Genomic DNA, 14,178 nt, shown 5'->3' with positions numbered 1-14,178 from the left:
AAGTCGGCTATTTAATTAAAATTCTTTAATTAACTTTTTAATTACTGAAAATAAACATATGGTTTCAATTAGAAACTTGCTGAACACCATCGAAAACCCCCAAATCAACTATTTTTAGCAGGATATAACTCCGGGGCAGCGTTTTACGTCGTTCTGTCAAAACGCTCCATTTGGACGTGTTTCTAGATTTCGGTTTCTTACCGGAGCGTATCTACGCGCCCGGGATCCTGCTCCCCGGTGGTCGCGGCGCGAAGCCACCTCCTCGCCTCCCTTGTAGAATGGAGGGAAGTAGGGCGCACGTGTTGTCTCGCGTCTCAGCCACTGGGGAGCAGGACCGCGGGCGCGGTGATGCGCTCCGATAAGAAACTGAAATCTAGAAACGCAACCAAATGGAGCGTTTTTACATAACGCTGTAAAATGCTGCCCCGGGGTTATATCCTTCCAAAAATAGTTGATTTAGTGGTTTTCGATGATGCTCTACAAGTTTCTAATTGGAACCATATGTCTCTTTCCACTAATAAAAAGTTAATTGACGAATTTTAATTAATTAGCCAACTTATCGCAAAGATGAGCCACTTATATAATTTCCGCCTGGCCGTATAACCCACCTGCACAAACCGCATTAGTGTAGCTTTCGTGGTTTTTTTTAAACAAATGTGTAATAATAAAAAAAACACCCTGTATATATATATAGTTAGGTGGGGTAGCTAAATAAATCGCCGGAGTAACCCTGAATAGTAAACTAATCTCTGAATGGCAAGCTAATCAGCGGCTCGTAGAAACAAATATTTATTTATTTATTATTCATTTACCCTAAGGGCCCTTTCGGGCATTACATAGGAGGGAATTCATACAAAAAGAACACGTTGACAGTAGTAATACACAGAAAACAGAAAAAAAAGAAAAGAAAAGAAAGCGACGGCACACAAAAAAGCAGTACATATAATCACAAAGTTCGATTGCTGCACTTCAATGGTAACATTATACAAATACAAAAAGAAAACCAAGGACACACTGCAGAACTATGGCTTATCTGCGACGAGGGGCAATCATGATTATGTTTTTTGTGAAATGAAAGGAATCCGGAGATGTAAAAAAGCCTGGTAATCCTCTGTCACTGCGATATCATACGGTAAGGCATTCCATTCAGAAACGGCAATGGTAAAAGGAGAGCATTTGTATAGGTTAGTGCGTGAAAAAATTGGGGTGACTTTGTTGGGGTGGTCTAGCCGTGGGAAGATACGGTTAGCTGGAACAATGTGTGTTTGACGGAAAGGTGTAGAAGAGTGATATATTTTATGAAATAAAGAAAAACGGGCGATTCGCCTTCTGTTCTCGAGAGATGCTAAATTTAAGGACTCTTTTATACTTGCTATACTACAGGTGGTTGAATAATTGCGTGTTATAAACCGGGATGGTTTATTTTGGAGATACTCTAATTCATTAACTAGATAGGCTTGGTTGGGATTCCAAATAACTGACGCATATTCTATTTTGTTTCTTACAAGGGATGTATATGCGATTAGTTTTGTTTTTGTGTCAGATAAAAACAAGTTTCTTCACAGAAATCCCAGGGTTTGATTAGCCTTTCGTAATATATATATGAGGAAAGCGCGCCTGTGCCTTCAATATTGGTCCGTAAGACAAGTTAGACGGAGTATATATGTTGCAATGTTTTAAAAGATAATCTTCACAAGTGCTAAATAGCGCTATTGTGACAACGCGCTCTTCACTTTGGCGAGTGAGAAATTATGCTGTGCAATTCACAAGTTCGGAAAGCTTTTACCTTTCAAGACGTTACAATAAGGTTGCCATATGCTTTTGAATATACTTTCAAACGGGGGAAGTATAGCAAATGGGTATTGCGCTAGGCAGAAGAAAAGACGTTCTTTAGTAATTAAGAAAAAGCACAGAGTGCAGGTTCATGGCTTTTATCGGAGTTTAAGGGGGGTAGCCCTTGAAAGCCATACGGTTTATTTCATTGGTTGAGAAAAAAAATTTTTTTTTTCTGGATGTAAACCAAATTATTGTTTGAAAAGCTAGCACAAGCAAAAGAGTTTAGTTTCTCGAGCTTGCAACTTTGGCAAGTGAAGAAAACGCGCGCTCCAAACGTAGCGATATCTATAAAATGAAAGCTGCACCAAATTATTTTTGGTATGTGTATAAAGAGCAAAGAGGGTAATAGAAAATAATAGCAAATAACAAAAGGACAGGAAGAAAAGAAGACAAGAAAGTTTCGTTAAAGTAACGGGGGCGGGTGCTTTTGTCGGTTTGGCGTGGGGAGGTTTTGCCGATGGGTGACTCGCGACGCTGGTTATAGGTCCTGTAAAAGTGGCAGGCAGGCAGCAACAACGACAACGCTGCCTGCCAAGGCGGCACCTTCTGGGGCTGGGTATGCGGGTAGTTATTTACCCCCCCCCCCCCCCCCCTTAGATTGACAATCCTCGATAAACCTTCGCATGCGGGTACTTGAAAACTTCCATTTAGGGAAGCAATGTTTGCGTATTTTCCTCCAGATATTAAAACGAAACCGTGTCGAGCGCCCCTAGCGTATTGACAAACTTACACCTGTTTCACCTGCGAAAGCTATCTAAGTATGTACATACTATGGCTGAAACGACTATTCGAGTTGTGTAAACACGAGGAGAATTTCCCTCTGTTTACCTGGAGCGCGTTTGGGGGCCTGGGCGCGGGCGCAGTGCCTGCCCGCATCATGGACTTCGACGAGGTCGTCCGAGTGGCGCCCGGAGAGGATGTTCACCTGGCCTGCCGCTTCCTGGGAACTGCCCCCGTCCACTGGGACTGGAAGCACGGGTACGCGCAACCTCCAAGTGTGAGCGACACGCTAATTGTGAAGGCTTCGTTAATTTTTGAGGCGAAGAGCCGTTATTGGAGGCTTTAGGAATAGCCGGAAACCACGCGTTGCGCCCCCCGAAAGGCTTGAGCCATTGCCCATGAGCAGAACTGGAACGCATGCGCAGTATGCTGCGATTTTTCGCAGCGGATCCACGGGTGTGTTTCATGTGGGGTCGTGTGGGCACGTGAAGTCACGCGGTGTCACGTTTACGTCTCAATGCCACGTGACAACATGGAGTCGCGTGACGCCGCTGTGTCGCGTAACGCCACAATGTCACGTGGCGTCATGGTTTCACGTGACGTCATGATGTCACGTGACATTTATAAAAGAAACTGCAACCGCTAAATATAAGGGGACCTGAATGGGGCGAGTGAATGCTTCCAGCATTTCCCCCTCAAACATTCTAAACTCAGAAAAACACCTTCCTACGTTAAGCTAAAAAAAAAAAAAAAGTATTCGCGTAATTTAGCTGAAAAATGAATCTGTGCAGAGAAGCTGGTCACATCTTTAAAACATATCTTAGTGGAGTACGCGGCTTCACCTTGACCTAAGCTTTCGGCTGTGACCTTATTTCATGCCACTAAAGCGATACCAGTCATTTATTTTTATTTTGTTTTTGACCGGAGTTGCACTTTAAATGAGAACGGAGTGTAGACGTTTTCACTGCTTACAAAAATCAGAGTCCAACCAGCGCTCGCGCGCAATTGCGGCCAGCCAGAAGTGCGCGTGCATAACACACGAACACAGCAATGAACACACCCTGAAACTCTTTAATGGAAAGGTGCATATACTCCGTCTCACCAATGTCTGCAGTAAAGACAAAGGCGCAGTCGCGTGGGCCTAGCTCAGCAGAATGCTTTTTTTTGTACAAGTGATCGTGCATAGAAGGCACTTTCCAGAGTTACATGCTCGTGCTTACTACTTTGTCTGCTGTCAGATCCAGTATAGTGCTCGTACTCAATCAGTGAAGCCGAACGCGGACGCAGCACTCGTGGAATTGTTTTACTTACTAGTCTTTTTTGGCCGAGTACGGGGAACAAAATTGGCATGTGTCATGGCCAGTCTTGGTATTACGCTCAATCGAGAACGACGCAGTAAAGAATCCTGTGCCATAGCCTCCAGTATAGAGGAGGTTATGCCACACAGAACTCGGGGGAAAACGAATGTCACTGGATCCTGGGAAAGTAGTGTCAACCTTTCTGTATGGTCGTCATTTCGGTTCGTGGAATGGGCAGTTTATCATTGACCTCTCCATTTCTGGTGCGCCGATTTAAATAAGCTGGTGACGGGTAGCTTTATAGAGACGTTTCTTGAGTACCGAGCTTTTGTGATCCACACACCGGCGAAACACGCGCATATCTTCGCACCCCCACCACATGCAACGCCGGTGCTTGTTGGCACAACAAAAAGATTCTCGTATTTACATTCACAAGAACAAGAAGCCGGTAGGGAAGGACCAGAGGAAAAACGTCTTGGTCAACAAACCATGTTACGCGGAGTTTTTTTGTTGTTTTTTTTCAGCGCAAATAAAGACGAAGTTTTTCTTCTTTTTATTTTTGCGTTTGCGACACTTTTCTTGCCCTGTTGCAACATAGCGGCAAGAGAAACGATTTTACGGTAACGCGATGCTAACTAGCGGTTACGTTCCGCCCTGTCCAGGGAAACGGTGCTGTCCAAGTCCGACCGGACGGAGCTCGGGGCCGACGGGAGCCTGGCGCTGCGTCGCATCGAGGCGGCCGACGCCGGCAACTACACGTGCAACGTCCGAAACAAGCTGGCCACGGACAGACGCCACGTTGCGCTCATTGTGCGGGGTCAGCACCGCCTCTTACACTCGTGTGGCTGGACGGACGCCATCAGGGGCCCATTATCGCGTTCACACTAAGTCTGTCGCGCAATGCTTTATAAACGTGCTTTGTTTACTTATGGATTGACAAAACCCGGATTATTTGGGTGCTCCTTGTTCGAAAAGTTATGTGTCCTCTATGGGGTATGTAATAACACTTTTTTTTTAAATGTTTGTTACCTTAATCTATGCATAAAAGGTACCTCACCGCTCGTTTCCCAGCATAACGAGCTAGATGTTTACTGACTTACTTTACCTTATTAAACTAAATGTCACCATGCGATCGGGCCGCCACTGACCGCTTCCTTGTTTTATATTACGAGAAGTGATCACTAACTTTTGCCTCTAGGCCGTAACTTTTTGTTTATTGAGTGATAAATTTGAAAAATGTTAGATTAAAAAAAAAAATTTGAATTTTCTCGTTTCTGGGAACGCAACATTTCTAAGACAGTCCCCACCGGCGGCGTTGTAGCATCGCTGCCCGGTGCGCTACTCTCCGCATGCCGTCGTAGATGATTGGACGTCGGCTGTTGGCGGCACAAACGCCGCGCTGGTAGAGCAGGGGTTCCCAAGATGTTTTGCCTCAATCACCTAACAGCCCAGACCCTGCGACATCAGACTTTTTTTCCAATAAAAATTAACATTTGAAAGGTACACGGTTTGCGTCCGACGTCAAGATCGCCGATGCAGTGCGCCGCCGGTGTCGCAAACAGTCGCCCTCATTTATCTACGACGGCATGCGGAGTTGAGTATCACTGGTCGCGGAAGTGTAAAGCCGCCGTTGGGGACTATGTTGAAAGGTTTCTTGCTTCAGGGAAAGAGGAGATGCCAAACCTTCGTGCGAATGTAACATATTTCAATTGCATTGCTGAATAAGAAAGTTGCAGGCTAGGAAACAAAGCTCATTGATCACCTTTTGTATTTTGTCACTGACAACTTAAAAGATACGGAACGTGGCGACTCTCGGGCGTCTTGTTTACTCTCCGCTGCCAGTGAGGCTGTGACATTAGCCGTTATGAACGCAAAATAACGAATCACAAAGCAAGAAACAGGAAACCATGCGGGGCTGCGGGTATTAAAGGTGCCTTGACGAGATTTGTGAGATCGCCTATATAGGATGGTGACCCACTCTGCTGGCTCTGAGCGTCCTAGAAGTTTCTAAATCATGAGGATACGCGGCTGATTTCTTTATCAAAAAAGCTATCGTAGATTGCAACACACCGTTACCATCTCCGGCGAGGGGAGGAACATGTTCCGAAACCAGGACTACTGTCAGCCAATGGCGAGCCAAGGATCTGCGCGCCTCCCACCGGTGCAACCGCGGAGATATATCTGGAATGCGCGCGGCTCGTTCTTCATACAGCCCGGACTACGATTCAACCCAGCGAGAGCGCGCGCAGGAGCTGACGGCCAGACGCACGTCACTCCCGCAAAATACAAAGAAAAAAGAAACAAGAAAACATAGTGGGTGGTTTTTGAGACGATTATTGCAGTATTATGTTCCCTCTCCGTAAAAAAGTAACATTTTACGAGGAATCTTATTTGCTCCATATGGACATTTTGTAATAACAGCGTTTGCAATTTCAAGAAAATGTCGCGTTTTCATCGGTACAATGCAGTTGGTTCTCGCATCATTTCATCGATTTCACAATAACTACTTTAAATTTCGCGAAACTAAATAGCATACCGGAAAGTTTAAAGACCGCTGATTCCGAAAATATAATTATTGGGGGTAGCTCGAAAAATCGCCGGAGTAACTATGGGCGAGGAGATCGAACTAAGAGGGGGGGGGGGGGGGGGGGCGCTACGCACACCTTGTTTTTCCCAGAGTTTCATGTTGACTCACACAAGACACTTGCACTGTATTGTTTACTTCGTCGTTCTCCATTGAGCGTTGGGGAAATGTTGGGCGCGACTCGTGCTTGATTTTTCGCTGAGACCTCATTCGGCTTTGAAATTGATTGAACACGAGCCCCAACCAAACGCTGACGCAACGTTTGGTTACGTTGGCCGAGCGCAGCGGAAAAACACAAACAAATAATGTATGTTGTTGTTGTCTCCATCCGGTATAGTTCTCAATTCAGCCCCTAGAGGCGGGCCGGTTTGATCTCTTTCCCAATAGCAACGGGCCTTTTAGGAAGCGTGAAATTACAATGGTCCAAATAAGTGGGATCTGTTATTCTGGTCTTGGGGTTCTCTCTGAAAAACGCACTCGTTTCTCTTATCAGCTCACCTGGAAGGATTTGTGCTCAAGGTAGTCACCCAGACTGCCACCTCTCTTCAATTGACTGCCAGCGGCTCTGCCGTAGACGATCAGGTGGTGCAGGGTAAGAATCCAATTTGATCTCACACGGAAATATTGAGGGTGGCAATGTGCACGCGTCCATCTAAGGGTTCTGGACCTTTTGGTGCACTTTAAATCTTTACCTTCTTTGTTCTGGAGCACACACAAGAAAGCTTCTTGAATCGAGCTCATTCGTTCTTTGTTCTAATACCTTTACGGCAACTTTCTTAACTACTTTTCTAAATCGTTTGCCTCTCCCGAATTCCTTCCTTTTTTGTTTTGTTTTTTTCTTCTTTCTGAGAGAAACAGTTCTTTTTCATCCCACCGAGAGCAACTCCGCTTAAACCCTTCCCCCTCTAAGCTTTAGGCCGTGCTGAGCCGCTATGTCAGATCACGATATTTCTTTGCATTTCTCCTCTTATACGCGCTGTCGTAATCAGGTACTACAAAGAGCGGCTGCACCCTTAGATGTAATACGGACGTGTTCGAGGCAGCCTAAAGAACAGTTTTTGGCGAAGTCATTTTTCGTTGTACTGATTGTTCACGAATATATATTTTTCCGAGACCAGCTGGTTATGACTAGGACTCCGTGCTTTCAGAGTTTACTTTTCGTAAAATTCGGAGGGTGTTTTTCGGAGTTTATATTTTGCCGAAGATTTGGAGTTTATCGGAGTTTATATGTGTTTGATTCCCAATTTTCCGAAATTTGGAGTTTAATTTTGCAGTGTTTCCTATTGAAAATAATTATCTAAATAATAACCGGATGTAAACGTATGCCAGATAAAAAATAAAACGCGCTTGTATCGATTACAATTTTTCCAGTTGAATTTGACGTTCGTGGCAAAGCCATTGGCAATATTGACTTGTCCCACGACAAAAGTCGCACACAAGTGTTGCTTCGATAAACGTCGATACCCTAAAATCAATGAACTCCCGGGGGCAGTCGCTGCGAAGCTCGTAGTCATCCCATCCTATTCCATCAATCTAGCCCGCGGCCGCGCGAGTTTAAGGATGTAATAGAGATTTTCAACTTTCCCTTTTCTCTATTTAATACAATCTCTATGGTCCATAGCTTTCACTGTAACAAAAACATACCTTTTCCTTTCTCTAAATCACAAATCGCATGGCTGTAACCGGAAACCAAAAGAGTGACTTTTGTCGTGACCCGAGTGTACAATGACCTCTTGCCCTTAATCAACCTCGACGAGACAAGCGGCAAGACCCCTTTTGACAGTGGCCTGAGATTCGAAACATAATTATGGTGCCATTTTCCCAGGACCATTGACTCCGTGCTAATCAAGATGTAAAAAAAAAGTATTTTATTGATTTATTTATTACTTTTTTTTCGGGGGGTGGCGTTGGCACATAAACATTCGGAATTTATCGGATAAATCGGAATTGACCAAATTTTACCGGCGGGTGTTCTTCGGAGTTTTTCGGATTTATCCGAAAACACGGAGCCCTAGCCCTAGTTATGACCAACAATAACTTATATTGCTGAGAAGTTGTGCTTGATATTTCTGGGAGCCCTTCTTGTTTATTTCTCTAAAGTCGGTGACAGGTCAAGAACGAAGTGGAAGGTCCTCACCCTTTCCCACCTCAGCGGAGCGAACGGTGGAGAGGAGGTCGCCTTCTCTACAAGCGTTCGCTTTACTAAAGTGGAAAGAGGTGGGAGGAGCTTCCACTTCGTTCCTGACCTGTCACCGACTATAGTAGAAAGAGGCACTTAGAAAGTCTTGTTTCTATGTTTCGCATCTTTATTGTTTAGGTGTGTTCAAAACGCTACGAGAAACTTGTTAACTTTTAGATGCGCGAACAGTTTCGAGGTCAAGGTCGTTCGGGTGAAATGTAAACCGCGTTATTGTCCCCACAAATACAAATTCGGCGGAGACACTTAAGACTGCTTACGTGTAGGAATGCTTTCACAATCCCACACGCAGCGCATTCCTACAAGCAGCGCGTCGCCTTTTCCTTTCCCACATGGCGCGCCGGCGGTGACATCGCTCTTCCCCAATCCGCATGCGCGGCGCCCCTCCGGGTCCACGATTTCCGTGACGAAGCATCTGCGTTGCTGTGCTTTCCTTTGTGTTTTATTTCTGACGCGCGTCCGCTTTGACCTTGAGCGCCCGGCCGGCTTCCGTAAGGAAGCATCTGATATGACGCGTCGCAGCCAATGAGAATTCCGCTTCTGGGTGCCATTTTTCTGCTAAAGACGGTCACCGACACCGCCGGCTTCGCTCCGTGGGACCCAGTTAATGCTTTCGCATTAAAATGAACAGTAGATTTTCGAACGACGAGTTGCTTACAAAGGGTATTGCTAGTGGTTGGGATCAAACGACAAAACGCTTTTGAACAGAGTGTTATGATGTTTAGATGCTATACGCTATTTTCGGGACTTTTCAATGAAAACGACTCGTTTCTGGTAGCAGACGACCTCCATGTGCCACTTTTTTGTTGCGAAGTTCTAAATCGCTTTGAAACACATAAATAACAATATGTTCAGAAATATAGCGTCTCATCCCATCCCCTAGTGCATCATTTCGAAAAATCTGAGAGTCGGCGTTGCGTAGTTCATCTCTGCGGTGAGTAACACACGGTGTACCCTACTTTCAAGCGTTCTGTAATTAGAGACTATTTGGCTGATAAATTATTCTAAAAGAGCTTGCCCCACTGAGTCTAATCAGAACACTGGGAATGCATGCATTTCGTTCCTGTCTTCGCAAAGCTTTCAAACTTTCATTTTCTTGATTGCGGGTAAAATCAGGTAACTAATATTCATGCCTAAAACTTCTAATTATAAATTTATGAAACTGTAATGCAATTTTAGATCATTTTATGTCAAATTATTACGTCAAAGTTTCAAGATTTCTGCGCACTGTATAGTGTCTAAGGTTTGTTTTTAACGTATAAAACAAAGCAACAACCATTAACACAATGATATATCTGTTTCAATCAAATTAGATCAATAGTTTCTAAGCAATCCCTCGGAAACAAATTACACAGAATTATTTATATATTTAATTTGCTTCCTTTTTTTTTCATTATTGTGAGTTTGGACACAGAATGAGTATAATGCCGATTTAAAGTAATTAATGCCGCGAAAATGTATATCTGCATTTCTTTAGCGTGCAACTTTAGCCATACAAAGCTCGATGGAATTCCTTCGTAATTACGAGTGATTCAACTTAGGCAGTATATAAAGCGCCATTAAAAAAAAACATACGTAGCTTCGTCTCTATCTCGGCCTTTTTTGTTAAGGCGGGGGCTTGGGCGAAATGACGATTTATAACATGCCCGAACCGCGCAAAAAAAAAAAAAAAAAAAAACATCCAAGACGACGGACGAGGCACACGCAGACAGACAAACAAGGATGCTGACTTACAACCACGGTGTAAGATAATACTCTTCAGGTGACGACAGCGCGTTCCTCGCGCAGTGCAAATAAAGTTCGCTTTTCACTCTCTCTCTTTCTCTCTGTCACTTTGGTTTCAAGCGGCGCTGGCAGATGACTCGACGACCCGTGGGCACGGCAAAGACGACTCGTGCCGCCTCATGCTCCACACGCGCAGAGCTCCAGCGAGGTGGTCGCTCGTGCAGAAAGACCACGGTGTACCGGGGTGTCATGGCAACGAGATAATTTTTTCGCTCTCACGCAGCTTCGCCGTTTGGCCGCCGGCGACACTGTCGGCCGCGGGCACGGTGGCCACGGAATAATGCAGCCTTTCGGATGCCCGTCGAGCGAACACTATCTGATTCCTCGCGCCGCGCGTTCAGCCCCGCCGTGTCCTCACCTAAAGAGTGTATCTTACACCGTGCGTACAACTCGCCTGTACTCAACTTATACTTCTTTGCAAGGAGCAGTGCCATAATACGCAACAACACCCGTGATATCTACACACGTCACGCTGATCCTCTAGCAAAATTCCCTGTTAGGTGTGGACAGTGAAGGGGCGCTGACTGTCTCGCTTGCTCTTTTGGTCGTTTTCCCTGCAGTGCTAGAGGTGCACCTCAAGTCCGAAAGCGGGGAGTGGCAGCAGCGGTCCCTGGTGGGCCGCAACGACACGTACCACCTGGACAGCCTGCAGTGCGGTACGCGGTACCAGCTCTACGCCGTTGCCTTCCTGGCCAGCGGACGCCGGGAGCAAAGCGACCTCCTGGCCACCAGGACTCTGGGGAGCCGTCAGTCCTTGTCACTCTCTTTCATTACCACTTACCCGCTTTATAGCGCTAGTTCCAAATGTGATGTCCCCGTTAATTTCGGTTAATGCGAGGATATATTTATATAACTGTTTAGGTTACAATTGGTTGTTGTTACGACAAGAGTCTTGACTGGTCTGCGACCGTGCCCAGTGTGTGGCTTCTAGGCGTCCCGTGCTTCTACGTGGTCCGCCAGGGCCGCCGCTCGGCTCTCCCCTCGCGGTGTCTCTGGTTGCATCAGCCGTTGTTTGGACTCAATAGGTAATGTTCGCTATACACGGCAAACACGCACGTAACACACGGCACCGAAGGTACACTGAATTAAAGTACGCTTTTTTAAAAGCACGTGCTGTTTGTACTTGGTCTAACCGTAACTAGGCAAACGGCGAAGGCTACGGTCCCAGTAGGCCTATCAGTGCGTCAGAAAAAGATACGTGATTATACTCTCTTTCACTCTCTAGTTGTTGCGCGCAGTGCTGTTAACCCACAAGCAGAAGTGACAGGAAAACCGCTTTCGTATGAATTCTGACTGACGGGTTAATCTTCTAGAGAGAGAGACGCTATGTCTGGGACACACCGGGTAAGGTGAAAGTTCCTCTTTCCGTTTTTTTTCGACTGCTTAGGTTACCCTCTCGCCCTTGTTCACTTGGCAAGAGCTGTCACGTGATTCGCCTCCGTTGCTCTGATTGGCTCGGAGAAGCCGCAGCGTTGGATCTTTGCCAAGTTATGGTGAAAAGAACTATAGTAATTGCTGCGGCAATTATCACAGTCCGCCATTACTTTGTCACGTACTCGGAGATCGTATTGAACACGAGAACCGCTTTAGCGTTCGGCTTGATTTTGGCTAAGCTTGTATAAAAAGGAAAGAGCTCCGTCAGCATTCGGCGAGCACTCCGATCCAATCACACGCTTCGTGTTCAAGAAATGGCTACTGCCAAAGTTGTTTGGTGGAATTTTGAAAATATTCTGTTGTCCCTAAATTGCACGAACCACATTGATCGCTGCATGTCTTGCGATTTGTGATCTGACAGGGGCACTGAAACCATTCTGTACCTAGTTTGGCTGCCTTGCTTTCAGAGTGTGAGCATTTCATTCATTATGCTGAGGTTAACCGAGCGTGCGCATCCGAGTGTTAAGGTCTGTGGAAGCGCTACGCATGCCGGACGGAAGACTCGTGCTGAAGGTGCGTGACAGAGAAAATTGCTCAGGCGCTCGGGTCTGTCAATCTTCATATACAACAATACGTGCTTCGACTTTCAAGCTAAATGGCCGGCGACTGAGTGCTGTATAGAAAACCGTCACTCGTACAGTGTGTGGAAAAGAATCTCAGAGAAGTAAATGAGTGGAAAACATTGCTTGCAAGAGACACATTTGCGCACGGAGAGAACTTTCGGCAGCTATGCAGTCGACGCTGCTCTAGCGCGGGCGCTAGAGCAGCCTGAATGCCTTGCAATCACGATTGCTTGCCGTGGATTTCTGAACCTACAGCGTATACTCCTTTTATTGACTGCCTCGTTACTGCTGTTGTTCAGTGTCTTAGCAGCTTATTACTGCATTGTACAATGACCAATGGGAACTGGTATTACAATTTAACTCTTCGTCCACATGGACAGTCTATAAAGGGACATTTCTGTGAATACCAAACTTTCAGTCAATGAATTTAGTATAACTTGAAGGTATCATCATTTAGCTTCTCATACTATTCATTCCAAACGGGCCTTAGAACTCCAAACACAAATCCGATGAGAACAACGAAAGGAATTAAGGACGTTTACAATTCTCTGCAATGGTGAATTAGAGAGCAGCTCTTGAGGGGGAGGAGGGGAGGAGAGGAGGGTATGACCCTTCGTCCACTCCTTAACCTGCCCTTTTCTTCTCGTGCTCCCCTCCTATTTAGCGGCAAAATTTTCGCTAACTTTCTCGCTAAATTAAGCGGGGAAATGTTGGCAAATTTCCTTGCTAAATTTAGCGGGGAAATATTCCCGCCAAAAAAGCGGGAAATTTAGCAAAAATTTACCCGCTAAATTTTGAGGGAAAATGAATTTGTGTTGAGGTCACGTGACGTTGATTTCCCCGTTAAATTTAGTGGGCCAATGTTTCCGATCAAGTTAGCGAAAACCTTTTTCCGCTAAATTTCACGTAACGTCACACGCGACGTTACATGTGACGTCACAAGGGTAAAATTTTCCCGCAAAATTTTGCGCAAAATTATACAGCAGGAGACTTTTTCTGCTAAATTTAGCGAGGAATTTTACTCGCTAAATGTAGCTGAAAAATGTTCCCACTATGTAATTTTTTGTTACATTTAGCGGAAAACTTCACCCTCTTGACATCACACGTGATGTCACATGTGACGTCGTTATGGGAACCGTACTATAATTCAACGCGCCGTTACGCCGACAGCGACGGCGACGCCGCTCAACCCGGAAACGTTCGCCTAAGAGCTGCGCTCTAAAAGGCAAGGCAAAATTAGTCATTACATATTTAGGGTAAGGTAGGGTAAACTGAGACTCGGGGCGAAATGCGACAGTTTGTGTCTAGCGCCATCCATATTCCAGAAAATCAATCGGAGCACGTTCAAACTTCACCGAGAGGTGCCATGGCATGTACACTTGGTGAGTGCAAAAAATGAGTGCTGTCCTCGAAAGTCATCCGGAGCAAAAAGAAATAATTAAATAAAATGTGGATTTGTGGTTGACGAGTTTACATCCCGCAAACCCCACGCAAAAATAAGGCGAGTTTTCGCATCAAGATGTGCATCCCGGTTGGCACCGACAATTATACCAAGATAAGCTTTAACTTTATCCGGTATGCTTTATTAGCTCCTTGCGGCCCAAAAATAAGTGATCTATCTGTGTGTGTGTGTTTTCACGAAATAATTATTTACGTAACGCGATACGCTTGAGAAAAAACGCGACAACTTGGCATTCTATGGCGCGCATGAGAATAACGCACGACTCTCCTGGTTGCTCCTGAGCCATATTCTTTTTCTTC

The 14,178-nt window shown here is 45.4% G+C and overlaps 1 protein-coding gene across 1 annotated transcript; it reads right to left on the bottom strand.

Moving 5' to 3' along the window:
* Window positions 1-1,055: 1,055 nt before the first annotated feature.
* On the bottom strand, window positions 1,056-1,526 carry LOC121835833 (the record flags this gene model as incomplete). Its single annotated transcript, XM_042290345.1, has 1 exon — window positions 1,056-1,526. A coding segment is annotated over one exon (471 nt), but the record flags the coding sequence as incomplete, so codon positions are not given.
* Window positions 1,527-14,178: the final 12,652 nt, after the last annotated feature.

Source organism: Ixodes scapularis, unplaced genomic scaffold (assembly GCF_016920785.2).
Source record: "Ixodes scapularis isolate PalLabHiFi unplaced genomic scaffold, ASM1692078v2 PGA_scaffold0__279_contigs__length_252992795, whole genome shotgun sequence".
NCBI lineage: Eukaryota > Metazoa > Arthropoda > Arachnida > Ixodida > Ixodidae > Ixodes > Ixodes scapularis.
This window is presented reverse-complemented; position numbering and strand designations above follow the sequence as displayed.